This window comes from Limanda limanda, chromosome 4, assembly GCF_963576545.1.
Source record: "Limanda limanda chromosome 4, fLimLim1.1, whole genome shotgun sequence".
Lineage (NCBI taxonomy): Eukaryota > Metazoa > Chordata > Actinopteri > Pleuronectiformes > Pleuronectidae > Limanda > Limanda limanda.
The window spans coordinates 740,552-764,350 of NC_083639.1; the positions used below are offsets into that span (position 1 = coordinate 740,552).

The 23,799-nt window shown below is 44.2% G+C and overlaps 1 protein-coding gene across 1 annotated transcript in view; it reads right to left on the bottom strand.

The window, feature by feature from the left end:
* Positions 1-2,143: 2,143 nt before the first annotated feature.
* Positions 2,144-23,799, bottom strand: part of LOC133000315 (membrane-associated guanylate kinase, WW and PDZ domain-containing protein 3-like) — a 140,328-nt gene continuing 118,672 nt past the window's right edge. The window contains exons 8-21 of the mRNA XM_061070213.1: positions 23,100-23,206; positions 15,742-15,933; positions 14,375-15,010; positions 11,246-11,277; positions 10,456-10,621; positions 10,251-10,345; positions 9,308-9,500; positions 8,796-8,978; positions 8,136-8,321; positions 7,701-7,797; positions 6,330-6,435; positions 5,714-5,851; positions 3,097-3,235; positions 2,144-2,193 (exon numbers count right to left, since the gene is read on the bottom strand). Of these exons, the coding sequence (XP_060926196.1) occupies positions 2,144-2,193; positions 3,097-3,235; positions 5,714-5,851; positions 6,330-6,435; positions 7,701-7,797; positions 8,136-8,321; positions 8,796-8,978; positions 9,308-9,500; positions 10,251-10,345; positions 10,456-10,621; positions 11,246-11,277; positions 14,375-15,010; positions 15,742-15,933; positions 23,100-23,206 (2,320 nt within the window). The remainder of the gene's footprint in view (positions 2,194-3,096; positions 3,236-5,713; positions 5,852-6,329; positions 6,436-7,700; positions 7,798-8,135; positions 8,322-8,795; positions 8,979-9,307; positions 9,501-10,250; positions 10,346-10,455; positions 10,622-11,245; positions 11,278-14,374; positions 15,011-15,741; positions 15,934-23,099; positions 23,207-23,799) is intronic.

Consider the following 23,799-nt stretch of genomic DNA (forward strand, 5'->3'; position numbering starts at 1 on the left):
ACCATAGAACAGTCTAGAGTCCCCCGGTAAAGTGAACGCTTGCTGGGTTGCATTTGAAATCGGAGAGGGGGAGTTATAAACAAGGAGAAGGATCATCGTCAGTGGTGTGCAGAACACGTGCAGTAAAACAAACAGAAGGACCGACTGCATGCAGCTGAGATTTCAAAAATAACTTTTAAGAAAAAGAAGACAGAGTCAAAAATTCCCCACCATGAGACCGAGAGAGAGAGAGCAAAATGAAATCCTGGATGAGAGTCACAGTTGGTGTTTACTACAGGCGAGAGGCGGGGGACCTTTCTCCCTTTCTTTGCATATGGGTCGTTGCATTGTAATGGAGGGAAAGCGCTGTTGGTAGTTCCACAGGAGACTCCCAGGATTGGCACATATCTGTATTTTCACATTTCAAAGTGTCCTGACTGACAAAACGCCCCCGAGCACGCCGCACACGCCGCGGTCCCACGTCAGAGAAGCTGAGGCAGCAGGCGAGGGAGGGGGGGCGAGCTGCTACATGTGATGTCACAGGACTCCCCAAGAGGAAAGGAACAAAGAAACTGGTCTAGGTCATAGTTTTCTGTATTTTATGGAAGAACTCAGAGAAAACAATCCACTGTTTAATACTCTGGGTGACTGAATATGTTTTTCCATCACAAAGGCTCCCGGAGAACCTCGGCCTGGGAGAGGATTCTGGCTGAGCTGGGCACTTTCCAGGGGCCGGGGCTGATAGGTCCCCCTGGGCTCTGGGGGGTCCCGGGGACACGGTCTACAGAGACCACCAAGTCGTCCTTACTGCCGTCGTCTCTGCAGCGAGACAACGCGTCATGTCGTCCTTTGGCCTCTCTGGGCGAAACCACAGAAACCATTCTACCCTGCGCATCTTTGAAAGACAACAGGGTTTCTCTCTTTCCGTTTGTGGTCTCTCTATCTCTGCTCCTGTCTCGCGGAGGTTTGCTCTTGTCCTGAGCGTCTCTCCACCCGGAGTCTTTCCCTGTTCCTCTCTCGCTGTCCCTGGCTGCAGAAGGCGAGGATCTGTGGCGGTGAGTGTCTCCCGCCACTCTCCTTTTAAAACTCACTTGCTCATGCCTCAACTTCTCCTCTTTCTCTTCCTTCTCTTTCCCGAGTGAGTGTTGCCTCGTCTCAGGACCCCCCCCATTGCCATTTTTCTTCTCGTGATTCAAGCTCTCTCTGCTGGAGGAGTCTTTCCCTGTTCCTCTCTCACTGTCCCTGGCTGCATGAGGCGATGATCTGTGGCGGTGAGCCTCTCCCGCCACTCTTCTTTTAAAACTGACTTGCTCATGCCTCACCCTCTCCTCTTTCCCGTCCGTCTCTTTTCCTAGTGAGTATCGCCTCGTCTCAAGACCCGCCCCATTGTTTTTCTTCTCGTGATTCAAGCTCTCTCTGCTGGACGAGTCTTTGACTCTCAGCTGAGAGCCTTGCTGCTGCAGAGTGGAAGCCGGTGGCTGGCCCGCCTGAGAAGGCTTCCTCATGATCGTGGATTCTGCTTTTGTTTGTGTTTGAGACGTCCTGTTCCCGCTCGGCACTTCTTCCCGTGCCCGACTCTCCATCTTGGTGGGACTGTGAAGTTGCTCTTTGGCTTTAGGAACTGTCTCCCCTGTTTTCTTTGGGCTGCTTAGCTCTCTGGAGTCTTTTGGGGGCCTGGTCCTCTTGTAGAACTTCACATGCTCGGGGGAGGAGGGAGAAAGCCTTGTGACCTCCCCGTCGGCCCCCTCATCGCTCTCCTCCACCGAGCTTAAACCCCGGCTGCCGCTGCCACTGCTGCCGCGAGGCTTCAGGCCCTGTGGGGACAGGACGCTCCAGCTGGAGGAACGTCTCAGTTTGCTGGAGAAGGGAGGGGACACGAAGACGGGAGCCCCGGCGGAGTATGGAGAGGTCAGGGGGGATGTGTCAGAGAAAAACACCTCGCTGGAGTAGCTTGTGGGTGAAATGAATTTTTGATCGCGTTGACCTGCAAGAAAAGAACAAGTCGTTAACATGTAGACTCCTCGTGCAGACAAATCAGATGCACCACACAGAAGACTGAGAGAAGATTGAAAACTTTATAACTTAGAGGTTAAAAGAGGTGAAAACAAGTGAGAAACAAATTACCAAGGTAAAAGAGAAGAGGCCAGTAAAAGCAGTGAAGATGTTAGTGTTGGTGCTCAGTGTAGTAGCACACAGTGGAGGAAGCTGTACTACCTGCATCAGGGGCAAGAGGAGAAGAGCCAAAAGGAAGCAGATGGTTAGAGGGGTTAATGAACACAGTTAAAAAACAATTAACTCAGCAAAGAAAGCACAATGAAATTGTTGAGGCAGGGAGGGTATGAAACTGTCTCCGTCAATTAACAAACGGATGAAGTCTTTACCATGAGCTAAACATTAGCCGGATCTAAGGATTCAGCATTTATTTAACTCCGGTCAGCATCATCTGTGAATATGAACATCTGGCCTGGTTTAGCTTATCTTAGCTTTAAGATGGAAAAGTATTAAGGGGAAAAACTTATGTGAACAATCGACCTACAAACACATAGAAAGCTCAGGAATAGAATGTATCTGAAACTACTGCACTGTTCTATCTATCTATCTATCTATCTATCTATCTATCTATCTATCTATCTATCTATCTATCTATCTATCTATCTATCTATCTATCTATCTATCTATCTATCTATCTATCTATCTATCTATCTATCTATCTATCTATCTATCTATCTATCTATCTATCTATCTATCTGTTTCAAGCCTACACCAACCAGTGCAGTGTCAGTCTACACACATTACTTTTCCAGACTTATATGAGGTCACTGTGAACTTTGACCCCCCAAATCTAATCAGTTCATGTTTGAGTCCAAGTGAAAATTTGTTCCAAATTTGTATATATTCCCTCTCGGCGATCTCAAGATAAAATGTTCACAACACCTGAAAAGGAACAGCACTGGTGCAGAGGCATTAACGTGACACGTTGGGGTTTTTATGGGAATGAATGTGGTACAAATGAAGTCCAAACTACATTGAATATAAAAAAGTGAGCTAAATTCTTGCTGTTGTCCTTATTGCATAGTAAATCTCCCATTGCATAACCGGGTTGAATCCAGCACTTACTTCCATCTTGAGCCAGGCCGGCTCCGGGACGCAGCAGCAGAGCCACTTTGTTTCCTCCGGCCTGGATCAGCTCAATAGCCCGTGTATGAGAGATGCCACGAGCCGGCTCCCCATTAATCTCCACTATCTCATCTCCAACCTGTCAGTGAAGCAGGAAACGCAGTTGTTACACAGAGACACACCTTTCCAGGCTCAGCTCCACTCTGCTGAGCACACAAACTCACACATGCAGAAGCCGTGTGCAGACAAACAAGCATACATAATCAAAGAATCTAAATGACACACACACACACACACACACACACACACACACACACACACACACACACACACGCAGACACACACAGCCTTGTAATCCCCTGGAGGTAGCCTCTATTATTGGAGATGACAGAATAACTCAGGATAAAGCGTGTAAACATGTCAGTCTGTTAGACTCTAATCAGTGTTGACGTCCCTCACCACCCTTGGATAGGCAGAGTCATGCCCAGAGATCATAGTCTGGAAAAGCTTAGATTGATTCCAGCTTGGAGCCTCTCTTCTGTCCCTGCACTGCACCGTCTCATCCCAATAACAACAGTGTGACCATTTCACCTCCATTTGGAAATTATGATTCTGCAGAGCCTCCTCCACAGAGAGACAGAGCACGGTCGAGGTCGGACTCAAGGACACTTGAGTGAAAGAGGGACGTTTGAGAACATGGAGGCTTGAACCTGGACGGATGGATATAAAGAAACAAATCTAACCAGAAGGGCACTCAGCCCCGGCCCAACGGTCTCCTTATGAAATCACATTCATTAGATTCAGATTTTTAATCGAATTGCACACACTCATAAATATCAGTCCCCTACACAAGGTACTAGAGACTACTTTCATCAGGATGCATTAAAAAATTATTCTCAGAGAAATCAACTAAAATGTTCAACACAAAGTGAAAACCCTGATCGAGATCTGCACCAAAACAACATCCTACCACCAATTTTAGGGAAATATATCCTGTAGCTTTTGCTAACAAACAGACAACAACAAAAATATGATGTCCAAGGCCGAACAGTTTCCTTTAAATTTAATCAAGCTGCACAATATTTAACACTCACAGATATTAGTCACTAAATATGCCTGAATTTCGTCATCCATAATATTTTTTTTTTTTAAAAAGCCCAAATTGCAATATTAAGCAGAAGGAAAAAATCGATTTCTGGCTCTACACCAAAATTCCATGGATCATCCTTGATCAACACCACATCCTTTCACCATGGTGATCCATCCTGTAGCTATTGTGAAATCCCACTAACCAGTAGTAACAGTTGTCAAAGAAAACACAATAGAAATCCTCTCTTCTACATAAACGATAGGAACAACTCCCCTCCCAAACAAATAAATTGAATAAATCTCAAGTCACTTTGCTAATTCAAAAACTGCCGACACATCATAGCTGGAGGCCTCGGCGGCATCACACCCTCCGCACTGTAACTGGCAGTTAGTGAAACACAATTAATTAGTTTAATCTCCGGTGCGTTCAGTCAACAGAAATCACATTTTCTCTGATTTACCTCTCTCCGCCTTAAACTACTAAACGTGCAGAATTAGATCTCAGCAGTGTGATGTCTTTGCATTACAGGACATCGCACTGTGGCTAACGATGTTTGCGTGAAACCACGAGATGAGACCAGGAAGGAACTGACTGTTATCTGAGCCAGTCACATCACGTATGGAGATGTTTTCTAGATGTTTCTTGTTGGCTTCGGTGACGCCTGTCTCAAGTTTCTGGTCCAGACTGAGAGATGCTAACAATTACTGGCTAACTCTCCACTGACTTGACGACCCCCCAGACCTCTCCTGTCAACTCACCATCAGCTCAGAATTCACACAAAAGTGCTTCGCGTGAAGAAATTAACAAAAGGACTAATAAACAATAAATATATGCAACAAAAAGACACGGATGAAAGAACAGAAGGACAATAAAGGACACTTCTATGCACTAGATGAGTCTAAGGCCAGTTTATATAAATATGGATTCATATTGTTGGAGCCACATTGTTATAATAATCAATGTTTCTGCTCAAACTACATTTTCAGCTCTTTATCCATCACTGGTTACTGCGGCATGTATTTAACACTGCAGCCTCTTGAGATAAAGTTTGGAAACGGAGTCCTCCTCATTGCAATTTAAATGACTAATCTATGATCCCATTGACAATCAAAGACTGAGCAAAGAAAAATTTAAATGGGTGTTTGACTTAACTTCAGAATAAAACAAATTTGAAATAATTGTTAATGTGCAAGCAGCGTTCAAGGAAACTTGCAATCGGGGCGGTGCATGAACTCAAATCAGACCCGGTTTAAAAGATGAATATGAAAGTAACAAATATTAATAAAGAAAAGCACAAGAATATATGAGAGATTTAATAAATGAAGTAAATAAATAACAAATGAACAATATTAGCTCTAAAAATCAGCAGGTTTTTACATTCAAGTCTCTCAGATTGTCTCACATGTTTTTGAAATCCAGCATAAACAGTCTTCCCCTGTTCAGAGTTGAGTTGAAAACAGATTACAGTTATGAACATCATTGCAGTATCATTGTAGTTAGAAGTATTGTATTTACAGGAGCACTCACATGGATTCGTCCATCGATCTGAGCGGCTCCGTCCTCCGCGAGTCTCAGGATGTACAGGCCCATGTTGTACTCTGTTCCCCCCCGAAGGCTGAAGCCGAAGCCCCGAGGTCCTCGCTCCAGCTCCACCGTCAGACAGCCCTGAGCAGGCAGGAAGAAACACTCAGACTCATACAGTATAATGTATATGCTCAGTAAGAAGGGTTTAGCAAATATTAATGTGATAAAACATTGTTTAAAAACTGCTTGTGTGCGTTTAACAGAGAATTTCCCAGAGTTCAGTTGATGTCTCATCAGATTCTTGTGAGTTTTCTATCGATTAAAAAAATGCCCCTGAAGGATTCTTGCTCTTCTCAGAATAGTTCCATCCTTTCTCTGTATTGATCCTCAAGTTGCATTATTTGAACTTTATAATAAACACAGTATGTATGTATCCGACGTACATGTGCACTTAAAGCTAAGAGCTCGAGAACAAAGACGATTCTGTGTCATAGAGTTTCATACAGAAGATCGCAGCTTGTGTTCCCGCTACACACAAAATTTTGCCTGCAGCGGCTTTAACCTTCAGATAAATCGCCACGACAACGCATGGCGGAGGGAATAAGAGGATTACTTTTACCTGGTTGGGTCCGGTCACACACAGAGTCCCCTGCTCGCTGAGGGGAAGCGTTTTGTGGTCGGACCAGTTGACTCCGTCCCTCTTCTCCTCTAGGTCGAGGTTATAACTGAAGCAAACAAACAAACACGTGTCTTCTCCTCAGTAACACACGCTGCAGGCCAGGAAATGAAAAAGCCATTATGCAAAACATCAAATCTAATTCAAAGCTGAATGTTAAATGGAAGGAGGCTGCTTTTTTTTATTCATATATGGATATTTAATTCTGCGCTGCATATGTTCTATACTGTACACATTATTGTTTTTTTATGTTTATTACACTGGTGTGTTTGTTGAAAGCAATTTTCTCTTGTTGTTTGCTCGGAGAGTAACGCTCCAGCTTGCACTCTTTGTCGTGCTGAGTGCAATTACAGAGGATGTTTCGCTCGACTCTGACCGAGGAGGCAGCAACACATCGGCCGTGTCAATATCATCGTAAACACGACACAACGTTCCAGCTTTAAGATGAAGTTTGTGTCTGCTTGCGTGTGAACCTCCTCACATCACAAATGGGAGAGAGAGCGTTTTGTGAAAGTACATGTTGATCCCTTGGGGTAAATTTTACACTTTTGATGCTGGGAGTCCAGAAACTCCAAACAGAACATTAACGGACCTCTATGGTGTACAGAACCGGACGCACATGGATTTTTGGGAGGCAGTGTTGTAAAATTTCTGATCTGGAGGGATCGATATATGTATAAATTGGTAATGATATCTTAAACCTATCAATCCATTGTCTTCTGCTCATTCTGGGTCCGGTCACAGGGGCAGCCGGCCAAGTAGGATACTCCAGACGTCCTTCCCATGAGCCACAGCTTCCGGCTCCTCCTGGGGGATCCTGAGGCGTTCCCAGGCCAGATGAGGATATTTAATCCCTCCAGCGAGTTCTGGTTCGACCCTGCAGTCTTCTAATGGGAGTCTCTCTGGAGGCGTCCATGACTAGATGCCCGGACCACCTAAAATATCCTCTTTTGACTTTAAGGAGGGTGAGGATGTATGAACTCCTCACCCGGTATCTCTCAGGTGGAGACCAGACACCCGATGGAGAAAACTAATTTCTCTGCTTGTATCTCCTTCTTTCAGTCACTACCCAGAGTTCGTGACTATCACTGAAGGTTGGAACGTAGATCGACCAGATTAACCTTAAACCTATTTATACGCTGATTCATTAAATTAATTAATATTTGCCGCTATTATCAGCAAACCGAAAAATCAGTCAGGCTCTGGTCTTAAAGGCCGGTGAGAGCTGGAGTTAAAATTCACTGGACAGTTTCACAGACTCTTAGTTCTGATGAGTGACAGCTTTATGTTTTCGCTTTCATTTTGGATCCTTACCGCTCATCCTGAAGTGCTGACCTTGAACCCATGACCCTGTGCTGCAGAGCCGGACTCTGTTTGGCTGAACTCGCTCCAGACGGAGGGCCCTTGTATTCTGGAACACATGTTCATATTTCAGCAAATCAGTTTGAAGTGTTCAGATGGAATCAATCTAAATCATATTTTATACATACTTAGTACATGTAGTGTTATTATATTTGAAGTCATGATAGATACATTTTATCTTCATTTATTTTTCATTCACTCAATACCTCAATTTGGAATCATGATACTACAATATTCAAAGCTTCTTATCATCACCACGATTAATTGCATTGAATCCCCTGACTCCTCGTTTCCCTCTTGCAGACAATTAGGTTTAAGAATCAGATCTCAGACCCACATCAGTATTGTGGTAAATGCAGTTGTGGCTACGCAAGGAGCTGAACTCACCGTCCTCCGGAACCACAGTGAGAGTGACCACGTTGCCGGCCTCCTTGATGAGCTGCACGATGTCATTGTGAGAGAGCTCGATGATGGAGCGCCCGTTGACCGCCGAGATCCGATCTCCGACATGCAGCAGGCCGCAGCGGTCGGTGGGACTGCCTTCGATGATTCGGCCAATTTTGTGTGGGATAACTGAAAAGGCAGATATCAGGAGGAAAGAGAGATGAATTTGAAATGTATTCATAAGCTTGACACAATAGACTGAGTGGACCAGAGAACTGCTTTGTTCTGGTTTAAATAAACCATTTGCATATAAGTATTTCATCTGTGCCTCCATGAACAGGGTTGTACCATTAAATAAACAGCAGTACTGTGCTCAAATATTTCATGACTATCTATTTTAAACAATAATGTTGCATATTGTAATGTATTGAATTTTTCATGACATTTAGATTTATATGCCCAATAAGTCGTCCTACCATTGTCTATCAGTTTTAGATATTTAATGATGATTTTAATATATTTTGCACCTTTAGAAAATGAGTTTGGATGTTAATGGTTAAATGTCATACTTGTATAATATCAGAACAAAGAAAACATTTATTTAAAAATCTAATTTCAGAAATATACTGCGTAAAAAAGGAAATGTGGAGACTTGTCTCTCACCTCCGAGCGGCGGTCGGCTCTTAGACGTGAGGATGACAAAGCCAAATCCCTCGATATCTTTGCGGTGGAGCGTGATGTCAAAGGACTCGTGGTCCAGAGCGCTGGGCATCGGCAGGCGAGGTAGCTTGGGGGAACCGTTCACCAGCACTGGAGTCATTTCCAGAAGCTCCTCATCTGTGGCATCTGATGAGAAGATAACACAGACGTTGATAAATTTGAGGTCCAAAAAATCATCAAATCCATAACTGCAGCTCATTTCAAGCTTTCACTTGTACTCACACACACTTTCTTTTTACTTTGGACTCGTCTCCTGGATTTGTGCTCAAGCTAACTACTGAGTCCCTCCTCTATTTTTATCGCACACATCTATTTTTAACAAACTGCTGTTGCTCCTGTCAAATATAAAATGCACCACTCCCTCTGTGTCTGAGGATTTTTCTCCTGCGAGAGTCTGGCCGCTCGGAGAAACACAGATGACCTGGACCCACTAGGCTGTGTTGGTTGCTCCTCACCTCTGTAGATGACCTTTCTTCGCACAGTCAGCATCACTTGACCGTTTCGGGCGGCGTTGGTCATCAGGTCCAACACCTGCTTGTGAGAACGACCTTTCACCATCACACCGTCGATGCCGATGAGCTCGTCTCCTGCTCGCAGACGACCGTCTTTCTCGGCAGCTCCGCAGGGCACGATGGCCCCGATGTACACCTGGGGAAAGACATTCTGGAGGAAAATAGAAATCATATTAATTATTAATGCAAACCAAATATTTTTGAGCAAGGAGCTTTCAAATTAATTTATCATTCCAGGTCCATAGGTTTATTTTAAGTATCAACTCTGAAGTATAATTTTCTCCTTACAAATAATTGTTAAAGATCACTTATGGAGCGCCACATGGTTCTGTTCTAGGACCCACATTTTTTAATATTGAAACAATGGTAATAATTGCAATGTGTCTACTTTTTAAAAAAATATTTAATTCTAAGTAAAGCTCACACACACAGTGGAAGGGCAACTGAACTCTTTTTTGATTGTTTGTTGTTTTGTTTTAGCTGCTTTGCTCTATTTATATTTGTTACTTATTGATTTATTTTTTGTACCAAAATCCTTGTGAGTTTTGATTATATATGACATTTCACTTTTTACTTCACTTTTATATATTTTTATATAGATATGTTTAAGTCTAAATAAATGTTACTTTGTATTAATATTAGAAAAAGTGAGTAAATAAGAAGTATATAGTGAGTAAATATATATTGTTTTTTATTGTTATTCTTATGTGTGGTGTATTTATTGTGTTTCTATGTTTCTATGTTCTTTGTATGCACCAATAACCAGAGCAAATTCCAGGTAGGTGTAAAGCTACTTGGCAATAAATACCTTCTGATTCTGATTCTGATGGGCCAAAATAAAGAGAATGAATGAAAAACAAAAGCATGGTTTTATATATATACTTACTGGTTGTTGTGGACCTTCTCCTCCCAGAACCCGAAAGCCAAAGCCTGTTTCAATGTCTCTCTTTAGAAAAACATCTATGTCTTTGGTGTGCGGCTCTGTGGAGGAGTAAGACTCAATCACTGTTGTGTAAAGAGATCAAAGTTTCAGGTTGAACAGGACCTGAGGTTTAAAAAACATCTTAAGGAATGCGTCTGCCTGCACTTACGTCTGCTGTCCAGCAGGGCTTTGGACTTAAGGTACAACTCGGTGGCGTCTCGTTTGGGGGAGTCGATGGAGCGCAGGGTGCTCGTGTTGGAGTGGTACGCCAAGGCCTGGGGCGCCGAGTCGCCGATACCGTCCAGGGTCTCTGTGCTGGCCGTCATTTCCTGTCTCTGGAAAAGAAACACGACATCAGATCAACCATCCTCTGACATTCACCACATGTGTGTCGATCGTCTCTGCAGCTCTTTATCCCAGATAAATGGCAGCTAATGCTCGAGATTACCAAAAGCAATAAAGGTCAAGACACTGTCTCTTTTTTCTTTTTTTACATTCACTGTTCTCACTTTATATCCCTCTTGTTGTATTGACAGTTAAAAAATCGGGATTTTAATGTAATATAATCTACAGGAATAACTGAAGATTTCCCCTTGGCTGTGACGGGTCCATTCAGGCATAAAGGGCAAGTTCTTTATCTAAAACTGTTTTATTAATAATACCGACCATATCTAAAGAGGCTCATCCATGCTTCATTACCACTTCAATCCCCTGACAAAAGCCCTCAGAATACAAATAGTGAAAGGAAGTAATTAAGACCGTTTTACAGAGCAAACAAAAGGAGGCGCCCAGAAACATAATCAATATTCAAATTTATTGCTATCATTTAATTCGATGCAACAGAGGCTTAGTGGTTAAGCTGAAGGACAAAAAGCTTTGAAATTAACTTGAAGGATGAGTCCCACCGGGGAAACAATAGCGAGGAAATGGGAGAAGATTGTTATTTATTTTTTACTCACAGGCTTGAGACTCTTCACAGGCGAGGTTTGACCTATCGAGAGACACGGAGAGGAGAGTGGTGAGAATACAGATATGATTCAAAACAAACTCCCATCACTGACACCACCGGCCACCAGATGGCACTGTCTCTCTGACTGAAAGCGAGCATAGCATTTAAAAACAAAACCAATGAGCTGCTCTAAACTCAGGAGCTGTTCTCACTAAAGAATGCTCCATTAGGGAATATACACGCATATGCGATTAAAGATACATAGAGAATATTACGGTCGTACATGTGCTGGAGTGCTGGCTGCATGGCTCATGCCCGTGCAGGGTGAGAGCATTAAGAGATGCATGCATATAGTTCAATGACCGATTCCCTCTCTCTCTCTCCGTACATCACACCCACACGTTCCATCTCCAGCGCTCAGATTGTTCCCTACAGATCATTTCTCACGGCGCCCTCCATCCCTCGACGTCCTCTCCATCGACTCCCTGCATTAACTGGATTAACAAACACAACTCTTGAGCCCACAGCCCTGTGGGGCCGGACCCCCACTCGGCCTGTCGAGGGGTTAATGGAGCCTGATGTAAAAGTGTGTGTTGGGGGGGAGATGCAGCAGCATTTTTCCGCTTCACTGTGAAATCCCCGATGCAGCATTAATAGCATTATCAAATCAGAGCCAGTGAACACACCTGACACACAAACACCCGACACCTCATCCATCCTTTCTCTAGAACCACATTTACATCAAACTTAGCAGGTACACACAGTTGTTTTTAAAACACGGTCAAACCGTCAAAAAAGGTGATGGACACGTTTTGCCAGTCGGAGTTTCCCTGTTGTTTTCTCTCGGTGACTCATGTTCCACGTCTCAATCACGCCGGAGAGCGAAAAGCTCTCTCACCTCACTCACTGAATCTCAGTTCAGGAGCAGAGGATCTACCCGGCCCATGAGGACGTCTCCTACGTGGGCCGGGTAGACCGCGGCCTGAGGACAGACCTGACAGAGACGCTCTGGTCGACAGCAGCTTTCCATGATCGGCATCACCGGCTCGTCTCACCCTTATTGCTGTTGCCTAGCAACAGAGATGAAGTTGAACACGATGAGAAAGTTTCAATGTCCTTTGTTGTTTGTACCATTAGCTGTTTGGCTGAGTTGAAGCATGATACGCAAGCACTGGACATCTTGTTGCTAGCCGGCGCTGTTAACTCTTCATCACCAAGGCGCAATGAATCCACCCATTGGATATTTTGTTTTCCTGGAGATGGAGGATGAGTTTGTCGGTTGCATTTGAAGAACCTTGACTAGCCTAGTCGCTGCGCTGTGATGCAATTGGTCTCTGAATGCAGCCTCTGAAGGATGCAGCCTCTGAATTGAGGCACAGCTGCTGTGTTGCCAGTGTTGCATTGACAATACGAAGAAAAAACAAACAAGCTGTTGCACGTTGTTCCAAAGCTGCAAGAAAACATTCATGGCTATTTATGTGAGAAAGTGCAATGCTCATCATAACACGTCACGGAGAGTGCAGCATCAGCGCCAAGGCTGCCAGAATAAAGAAGAAGCTATTAACACATTCACCCGGGTGTCATGTTTTCATCACTGCCGATCAGGGTTGTTAAAAATCTGGCTCTGCTGCAGAGTCATTTAAACTGAAGTAAATGCCCATTGTATCCATTCCCATTGCAATCAGTTTGACCTGTGAGAGGGGCTTGAGAATCGTCTCTTCTTCTTTCAGTGATGCCCACCACTCCCAACTCACTTTCAAGGTCAAAGACAGTCATCTAATGAGGGTAAGAAGTGGCGTCAACTCTTCATCAGGGAAAGCACAACTTTGTTCTGACTGTGAGGTCATGCAGTGCGTCAGTGGAGCTGGCACAGCAAGTGAGGGTCAGCAGTGAGTGGAGGAGAGAGAGAGGAGGGCTGAGGAGTGGCTGTAGGGAGGAGGCCCCTGGGGACCTTCCCTCTATAGCCATTTAGCCATGGCTCTTTAAGGGGCCATGGATATAGAGGCATGCAGAATCCCCCCCTGCGCACTGCTGATGATCAAAGCCAATCCGGAGCTCATCCACTTGCGCTCTGAATTCCCCCGGGGCAGCTGGAGTTGGATGTAGGAGACATTTGAAGGGTGCCCACCCTCCTCCTCCCGCAGAATCCAGCACATCCCCATGCTTATGTAATTCCCGCTCACAGATTTGTAACCGACTGCATTACGCCTCAGTGGGAGTCATCATGAACAGAGGCAGGTTGGGTGGAGGCACAGGAGAGGAGAGCGCTCCAGATGTGAAGTTTGGAAATGCAAAGACTCTGGGAGGTCGAGTCCTCTAAAGCAGCAGCTACACGTGTGCAGGTGGAGCAGCTAAAAGAATAAGGCAGCAGTGTCTAACGTGGTATACTGACACAGGCTGCACAACCAGTGGCATCACCCAGGCTTCTACAGAGCTACAGTGTGTGGTCGGTGAATGCCCCCCCGACCAGCCGCAGCACCCCCTCACCTCCTGTCAGTATCAGCACTCTGACCTCACCTCCCATGGTCACTGTTGAAGTTGCATTCACAGCAAATAACGTCACACACGCAAACATGACATCAATGCATGAGAATAAAGGAATGGAAAAAAATTATTGGGGGAGGAGAGAGAGGTGCAGTTCAGACCTGGTGTTAACATCTGATCACATGTGGTCAGCTCAACGTACATCTGGTTTTAAAATTCAAATAACCTATAGAAATGAGTTTTTAGAGCTAAACGCAGATTAGGCAGAGGTGATGGATTGGGTAAAGCTGTTAAAAAGTTTGGGAGCTACAACTGCAAACGCCAATGGATTTAAAACAAGTACAGGGAACAGATGAAAGGCTCTGATCAGGTGATCGGAGCGGCTGACCCCCAGAGTCGAGGCTCAGCTGTGATCAGATCTTACTTCTCCTCTCGGTAGTCAAATAAATACGTTTGGGTTTTGATTTTTTTGGGTTACAGACCTGAAGTGAGTGCTGACCACTCAGGATGTTGACACCAGGTCTAAATGGGGTCAGAGACATTAAGAGAGAAACAATAACATGGATATGAAGCTGTCCAGGCTGACAAAGATACAGGTACAAAGACAGACAGTCAGATGACAGATGGATGATGTGATGCTGTTTCAGTGTCTCACCTCCTCGCAGCACGAGCACATCGACCTCGCTGCCCACAGACAGGTCCTTCAGGATGTCCACCACTTGAGCATGACTCAGCGTTTGCACATTCTGCCTGTTGATCTCCTTGATGACGTCTCCTTTCTGCAGGCCGCGGCACCACTGAGCATCCAGGATCATCTTCACCTTCTGGCCCAGCGGGCAGTCGGCGATGGCGAACCCGAACCCCCCCGGCCCCTTCATCAGCGGCACGCTCACCAACTCCGGCTGCAGCATCCCGGCCAGCTCGCCCTGCCGGCCGTTGGGCATGGCAGCCACAACGGGCCGCCCGCTGGCGTCCGTGGTGACGTAGTGGAGCTCCTGGGAGGAGCCGTGCAGGACGTCGCCTTTCACCAGCAGCGGCTGGCCGTTGATGAGGGGCACGGCCGTCACCACCTCCCCCCCGTGCAGGGCCTGCTGTGGCTGGCCAGCCGACGGAGGAGGAGGAGGTGGCAGAGGGTCGTCGCTGCTCAGGTCCACGTCTGGGGGGAGCTGGTATCCATGGCAAAGAACCATGTCCACATACTGGTTGACGGGAATGGACTGGAACATCTGCACCACGTCTGGATGAGTCTTGCCGAGCACGCAGAGCCCATTGATCTCAACAATCACGTCGCCTAAGACAGAGGAGAGAAAAACAACAAAGCCAGTGAGTTTCTCCTCTGGTATTTAATGGAGACATCACATCTCTTCTGAGAGCTCGTACTCCTCTTTGTCAGATTTATCTTGCCTTTTAAGTTTCCCTTTCCTCTTCACTGCTCTCTCATATTTTAGTTCTGGCAGCTCCTCTCATTCTCCAGAGTCTACTATTCATTTCTAATTCATTCCTGTCCTTCCTTCACTCGCTCCATTGTTGAACAGACCTGAACAGCACTTTCTGCCACAACTACAATGATGGGTTTAGATTTCTGTCACATTGTCCCATTGTAGCCATCACACACAGACACATACTAACACACAGACATAAGCACAGACACACACACACATAGAGCTCACAGCTGTTGGTTTATGTAGACAGCCGCGAGGCAATGGAAAGATCAGAAACTAAACTGTCTGCTGTAAAACGATGCCCATGACAGAGTTGGCAGTGTTGTTGTTATTGCCTTGTCGAAACTCCAGGGATAGTGTCGGGCTGAGTGAAGACCACCGAGGTAACATTAACACCCCCAGGTGCAACTTAGTTGTGGCTGCGAAAGAGTTTTCTGTAATATCGCAGAAATTAGCAGGGACCAACTCATAGATCTTCCTGACAGCTCAACAAGATCCTAATGTTTATTTGAGCAGGAACACACTTTCTGTCTCGTCCTTTCTGAAATTGTGAGAGTGCATCTGAGGAATTGCTGCTCACCAGAAGACATCTTGTTGTCGTGGGCGGCCGGGCCGTCGCCGAGCACGTTTTTCACCTGCAGGAACTCGTCCGTGCGGTCGCCTCCGATGATGGTGAAGCCGAACCCCTGGGAGCTCTTCTTCAGCGCCGTGTGGTACATCTCCCCCTTCAGCTGGTTGGGGTCCGGGGTGAAGCCGGACGCGCCTCCCTTGCCTGTGCACAGAGTGTGTATATGTGAGTGTGTATGTGTGAGTGTGTACAGTGTCTTGTCTACTGATGAGTGAAATCCTGAGTAAATTACAACTCAAACTGTGCTCGACATCAAACGCAGCAACACTGATTAATTAATTCATATCCTCCTTGAAAGGCGGCAAAATCCAACCATGTCTGCATTTAAAGTCAATTATACGCATTATGTGCTGAGGATCAACACAGTAATTAGTAATTTCTGATTAACAGGCATGTTGCACATACCTAAACTAGATAAACCCCATCAACAGAAATCTTTTTGTACCGAGAGAGAAGCACAAACACAAAGATAGAATGATACGAAACATTAGCTTCACATGCCGATTTACTGACTTCTTCCAAAAACAAAACTCTCATGATGGTGTTCTAATGACAACACATTTAAATTCACTGGATTCTGATCTTTTTTTTCTTCTGGATCTGTACCAAATTGCTCATAAATATCAAATAAAGAATGATAAAGAATGACAAAAATTAGAAATTAATGAGAATGTTGTAAAAGAAGTGAAAAATAATTCCTGGATCCACTCTCAAAAGGTATAAGATATCAATCAAAGCTTAAGACGTATTTTTATCATACCTCATTCCTTGATACGACCTAATTCTAGTTGTATTGGTTGCTTAAATTTATGTTACATGTTTATTGTTTTCATTCTTTTATCTATTCTTTGTTATGTTAGTTTCTTTGTATTTTTATTGTGTTTTTTTATTCCTGAAGCACTTTGTAACTTTGTTTTGAGAGGTGCTGTATAGATAAAAGATATAATATTATAATGCATGCAATAGACACATCATATTAATTTACAACATTTTAACTGGTCCCCACATAAGCTTCCTACACAAAAAGAAAAAGAGGGACAATGATGATAATTTAAGAAAATAAAATAAAATGAATAAAGTTAAAGAGGCAACAGACCTTTCCCTCTTCAAATATTAACATAATGAAATGAAAAACAAACGCAGACCAAAACATAACTATAGAGCAGAAGAGTGAGAGAAGAGTCAGAAAAAAAACATGCTCGACAGAGTTGACTTTTTACAACTTGAGTAAGGAAAAACTTAAGGTCAATGGCAACATCAATATGGACCAGTGGCCTGGCCGTGGTATGTGCGGTCCAGCAGATAACCCACAGTTGAGGTCACGCTGCATTAAACTGAGCAGATTCCCTATCTGCCGTTTCTGTGGTATCAGCACTTAGATCACGGACAAACGGTTTTCTCCCCTTGCTGCCTGATGCTCCCTGGCCTGAGCTGCCTTTTACCTTTGGATCAAAAACAGTAAAAGCGAAGCCAGACAGTGACAAATTGGTCACTTTGCTGCAGCTGTGCAACATATTGAGAAAATATGATGTGGCTCTTGGTTTCTGGGATGAGAGAAATATCATTAAGCATTTAAAAGTGGCCTGTCTATCTTTCTTAACTTAACCACTTTGACCTTATACACTAAAATACCAGATTATCATATTGACATATTCTGTTTTATAGAAACCGGATAGTGTCATGATTAATATCTTATTATCCTTAATCAATTTGCTCTCCCCACATATTAATACTCACATCCCTTGAGGCACCAGCTGAGAAAGTGAAGATACAGCCTGTTAATTAACCTTAAGCTCAATTATAACTCATTCAAAAAGAGTTGTTCTTAGTCTTAAACACACAAACTGGAAAACTCAAAAAACAAGGACAATGCAGCCTCGGCCTTGCAAACATCTCAGTATTAGAATAAACAGTTTTAACCACATCATTGACATTGTTTTGACCTTTTGGAGATTTAATAGCCGTTCCACAGAATCCTTTTTATAAGACTTTTTTAAATTTTTTTTATTTCTGTGACTGGATTACATGCCATTATGTGAAATGTCTTTGTTTATCCGATACTGCTGTTGCCAATTTGAAGGAAATTATTCCATCTGCACTTAATTTGATGGCATTGACTTTGACATTGCAAAAAAATATTATTCCTTTACAAAAACATCAGTGCTATGGTTTAACCCAAACCTGCAAATCAAACAAAGTATCACACGTGTGCAGATTCTGTCCTGCTATTGTTACCTGTGGACTGGAGACCCACCCTGCTATCGTATGAGTCACTGGGGTGTGGATGGATGAGTGCTGTCTGGGGAGTGAACGTGGGACTGCATCGTAGGTGGCTCATAAACCAAGCGTTGTGAAATCAGGATGTGAGGTTAAACTGGAAGAATCCTGCTGCTTATCTGGCAAAAGAGTCCTGGACCATTCAGGGAGACTCTCTCTATTACCAGTGAAGCCTATTATTCATCATTAAGAGTCAAATAAAAAGTGCAGTGACAAGAACTGGAACAAGAGATAATACTCATGTGAAAAGCTTAAGTGAGTTCCTGTAAAAACCTGAGGAGAATTTAAAATCACCTTCCCCACATATACAGCAGTGGAGATGGATCACCCCACAAGAACAATGCGTTCAGAGGAAAACAGGCTTGCTTGTGGATCCTAGAGTCTCTGAATTGGATCTATAATGGGAGGTAGAGCTTCTGTATTGAGTCTGAGAACCAGACAGCATCTCCATGATGAAGAAGAGGATTATAACTTTCCTTTACTCGATAGAGCCTGGCTTTGAATTACCTCAAACCATCCAGTGTGCACTGCAGACACACATCCTGGTCTTAGTATTTACCTGATAGAGACTGTACCGGCAAATTGAAATGCATTAATCCAGAATCTTCCCATCTTGCTGAATGGTTTGGATTTCACCAGCACACTGACTGGGCGGCAGGGAAATAGTCCTCCATGCTTGGAAGAGAGCGTCCACCTCCTCATCTTTAGATTAATGTGAGGCCCAATATTTAATCTGGGGCCTGTGGCTCCTCCACACAAATCTTCAGCTCATTCTATTAAATTCAGGGAAATCTTTAGGGGGAACTGCTGCAGGCAGCGACTGGAGTAAGTGGAAACTGGGGAAGTACATTCATTCTCCTTGTTTGAATTGGGTTTGACAAGTCCAGTGGCAACACGGTTCAATTGTCGCCTTTAATTATCCCAGAAACAGGAAGATAGTGTTAGTCTAATGGTGTGTTTTTTGGGGATCCAAAAAAGATCTTTTACAGGAGAAGAGTGCCAGGTGAAGTAAATCCTGCTTCCTAAATCATTACTTGGTGTAGAGTTATGAGAAAGTATTTGGGAACCAGAGTTTGAGCCGTATACAGAACAGAAGAGTGGGGTTCACTTCTCTCTGAATTATTTAAGGTTATATCCATCTGCATATTTGTTTAAAAATGGTGTTTTCTAACTAAAATGACGTCCGTCCACACAAACATGTTAGCCCCTCATCCTCACTAATGGTGCGGTCAAACACACACCAAACGTATAGACCACAACGTGGAATGAGAGTTTCCCAAACTACAGGGACCAAAGGACCAGCAGTGTTTCCAAACTCCAAAACTAAAATAAATAAAACATAGCAATGTGGATGCAGCATAAATTAATAAATAAACTTTTCTTTGATTCGATATGCTCGAGTTAAATCCTCCTATATTCCCTCAACTAGAGTTATTTAAATCTGAAATGAGAGAAGGGGCCACAGGTAATTGGCGACACCCTCTCTCTAACTCTACAGGTGGAATAATGTTCCCATTCGTTCTTATTCCAGCTGTGAAGGATCATTATATTGATGGAACACACTGTACTGAACTTCTCACTGAAGCTGCATCTCTCTGGTACCTGGTAAAGATAACCCCCCGTACAACGGAATCCAAAGTCCCTCTCTGCAAAATTCACAACTTTGATGTGACTATTGAAATGTGCCACTGAAATTGTGCATCACCAAAATGATGCCTCAGCTGCAAACGACTGCTGGGCGTCTTCAGAACTAAACCTGCATATCTTTCCCCAACTTTTCCCTATTTATCTCTCTGGTGACTGAGCAGCGACTTCAAATCGCAACAAGTCCATTTTGCTGTATCTGGGTTTTTAAGATCACAAGAGCAACTTTTCTTGGAGAAACTAAAAAACTGCACATTTTCCCTCTCATTTCCCCTCAGTTCTCTAAACCCTGGAACTTTTGAAGGCGTGCACGAGGGATTTAAATGCAGTCGTACTATCAAACGGTTCAATGGTCATAAACATCCAGTTCAGACATAAATGGCCGTGAGTGTAACTTATCACAGGCAGCACGGACTCATGATGTCCACTCATTTACATAATCACATCCAAATTGCTTGATAAAGTCAACAGGAATGTTTTTTTCATTCTCTTTTCCCCCAGAGAGAGTTGGAGTAAGCATGTTTTTGTGTGTGTGTGTGTGTGTGTGTGTGTGTGTGTGTGTGAGTGTGTGTTTGAGTGTGTGTGCCTTTGTGTGTGTATGTGTGTGAAGAAACCGACAGATGTAATGAAGGGAGCAGGATAAGAAAGCGAGGGAGGGAGGAAGTGAACGTGTGTGAGCCTGAACTTGTGTGGGAGAGTCCAAGGGAGGCCTTTGTGCCAACGTCTGTGGGCAGACAGACCCCGAGGCAGAAGAAACCATCGGATCCACCGCATCAACAACAACATAAACAGCCACGGTTTTTTGATTTCCTCATGTGCTACTCAGTTGTGTTGTAAATCTCCAGTGACATAATTCAGCATAATTGGAAAGACATCTTCAGTGGAGCTGCAGCAAGCTCCTGCTTCCAAGAATCCACCTTGAACAGCAGAAATGAGAATCGACTGGCGATGTGAGGCCAGGAGTCGACTCGCAGGGGAAAGTACCAAGTGCACGAGGAAGACAGGACAAATGAGAACAAAGCAGGCATTGAACACACAGCCGGGGGGGTTAACTGGATGACAAACACCACAGTTTAGTCTCCTCTGCAGGTTCGACTGCGGCAACACCTCAACTTCAATGGTGCTGCAGTGATATATAACACCTCATAAAATAACAAATTACAGCACTGTGCTCGTATGCCACAGCCAACCACTGCAGTCTCAGTCTATATTACTTTTTCCCAGACCCTCAAAAACGTGTCTAAGTGAACACACACTGAATTTGAAAGGATCCTCTTGAGGCGTTTTAGAGACGAGTTCACAAGCAAAGAAAAAAAGGTTTTGTAGAAGGTCCCTGTGACCATGAACTTTGACCTTTGACCATACCAATCTAACTGGTTCATCGAAGTTTATGTTTGTGCCAAATTTCCATCTGATATCTTGGGAAAGAGTTAAAGTCGGAGGTGTATCCTGAGGTGTAATGGCCGCCTGATGATGCTCTGGTTTCATCAGCGAGCGACTGACAGCTCACTCGCTTGTGTAATCGGTAATCAGGGCCGATGTGGTGGTTTCCTCGCTCCCCGCACACCTGAGCAGAGAGATGTCTGATTATGCGTGGCCCCTCTGACATGCTGTTCCAGCAGCTGTTGCCACAAGCGCCTGTAAAAGCCGCCCTCCTCCCCTGCACTCCCTCTCTCTCTCTCACTCCCCGAACCCCCCGCCCTCCCTGCCGGTGCGAGCCTGTCTGTCTCCACGGCCGCGGCACTGTAATCTATTATACATCCCGTTTAATGAAAACATACTTAATTCATAATGTTTATTTCAGGTGAAAAATGGCTTGTCAACGTAAAGAACAGGTCGTTACAGGAGCGCTGATAAAAGAACCCGCGCTCCCCAAGCAGAGCGGGCAGGAAAAGACTCATTCTGACGACATGTTACAGGTCGAGGCGAGGGCTGACACGTTCCGCTGACCTCGCACGGAAACTATGACGCTCCTTCGGCTTATCTATTCCCAGAAAACATATTTATCACAACACACATCAGCTGAGGTGAAAGGGTCGGCCTCTTCACGGAGCAGAAGCCAAAGTAATTAAACTACAATTAAGTTTCAGACAGCTAGCTGATGTTCACGTCCGGAGTGATTTACAACGGGAACAGAAATAGAACCAGCTCAGTGAATAAGTTGGTCGAGTCCAATGAAGACAAAACTGCTCCTATTGTTCTGGGTCAGAGTGAAGTAACAGAAGCACTGGGTCAATTAATAAAATGCACAATAAAGGATGAATTAACTTAGAGAGAGTAGTAGAAATCGAGTCAACGCAGGAACAAAGAGCGTCATTATATCAGATGACCACACTCCTACTTTGTTTTTAACGCGGCCGACGGCTTCAAAGTGAGTCAGAGATCTGGTGATGACCTGAGAGCTGATTGGTTAGAAAACAAGGCTCCGGTTCAATGGCTGACTGGACCGTTTGCTGAATACCAATCCTGTTGCTCTTCAACTCTTTATTTCCTGTCTGTCTCTCCTTTATAAATCCAAAGTTCCCCCCTCCCTCGAAAACAGGAAAGCTGTTGGAAGTTATTATTATTGTACATGTAGATACATGTCTTATAAACCTGAGGGAGACTTTAAAACCTGCTCAACAGGTTGTTTTTAAAGGTTACGTGTTTATAAGAGGTTGATGGTTTTCATGTGGGCAAAATCTAAATCTAAAAGTCCTTAATTTCAAGGGTCTGTAAATGTGGATGTGTGCATGAATGACACAAAAACTTCTGGAATTGGTAGATCATCTCCACCTGCAGATGTGAGAACAACACCAATGGCTTCCATGTTAAAATATCGGGGAAACTGCGACAGTCCGCTAGATGTCCACTAAAATTTAATTCATGGTCTTTGCTAAGAGTCTGGCAACATCACACATAACTCAATCCACGAGAAGTTGCAGGAAGACGGAGGAGAAAACGTGATAGCGAGAGTTGGAGAGATGAGTTTGGATTTTTATTGTGAGAGAAACTATTATAAACTGAATCTTTTTTTCTGATGCGGACAAAGTCAATTAAGCTTTTGACTTCGATGGCCTTCCCTTCTTGTTTGGGCTGGAGTGTACAGACGAAGAGTGAACCACGAGAGAGAGAGAGAGAGAGAGAGAGAGAGAGAGAGAGAGAGAGAGAGAGAGAGAGAGAGAGAGAGAGAGAGAGAGAGAGAGAGAGAGAGAGAGAGAGAGAGAGAGAGAGAGAGACATCTTGTTGAGCGTGACAAGACTCTTATCAAAAAACCCGGAACAACATTTTTAGCTTCTTATTGTTGACATTTCATGGATTGTCGCTGTTGCCAAATAAGATAACATTGTAGCCGCTGCCTCTGTGTGTGGGGGGGGACAATCCAACTGGAGAGGAAGTTCTGTTCTCACCTTTGGCCGGTACCGCTGCAGCTTGTTGGATCGCAGCCGTCTCCTGGATCAGCTTCTTCTTCGCCTCCAGGACCGGGTTCTCAAACTGGGTTTTCTGGTTGATGTGGCTGCAAAGAAAAAAACACACTCAGGTTTTAAGAGAAGGAGACCTCACACACAATTTTGAAAAGTAAATCACGTTTTCACTTTGTCATCGTGGATTATTGAGAGGTGTAAAACTAGACTGGCAGTCAGTAGAGCAGATACCTCCGCCGAGGTCCAACATTCCTCAATTTAATCTATAACGCTTCAAGTTGCACAAACTCAAGATCCAGAAATTGTTCTCTGAGAAATTGATTAAAATGTCTCAACATTTTGTAATGGATTATTCCTCGGGTATTGACCCCCCCCTAAATGAAATGTCACTAGGATAAGGTGACAAGTAATCTTCTGCACAAACAAACCAACAAGCAAACGGACCGGAGGTGAAAACATAACCACCTGGTTTTTAAGTGTACAACACGATAACATGTGCAGAGAAGGAAGGGGTCTGAATAATTCCTGAGGCCACTGTACGCACGCACGCACACACACACACACACACACACACACACACACACACACACACACACACACACACACACACACACACCTCTGACTTATTGAGCCGACTCCACCATTATTTATGCGATTAAAAATGCATGGACCTTCCCTATGCAGC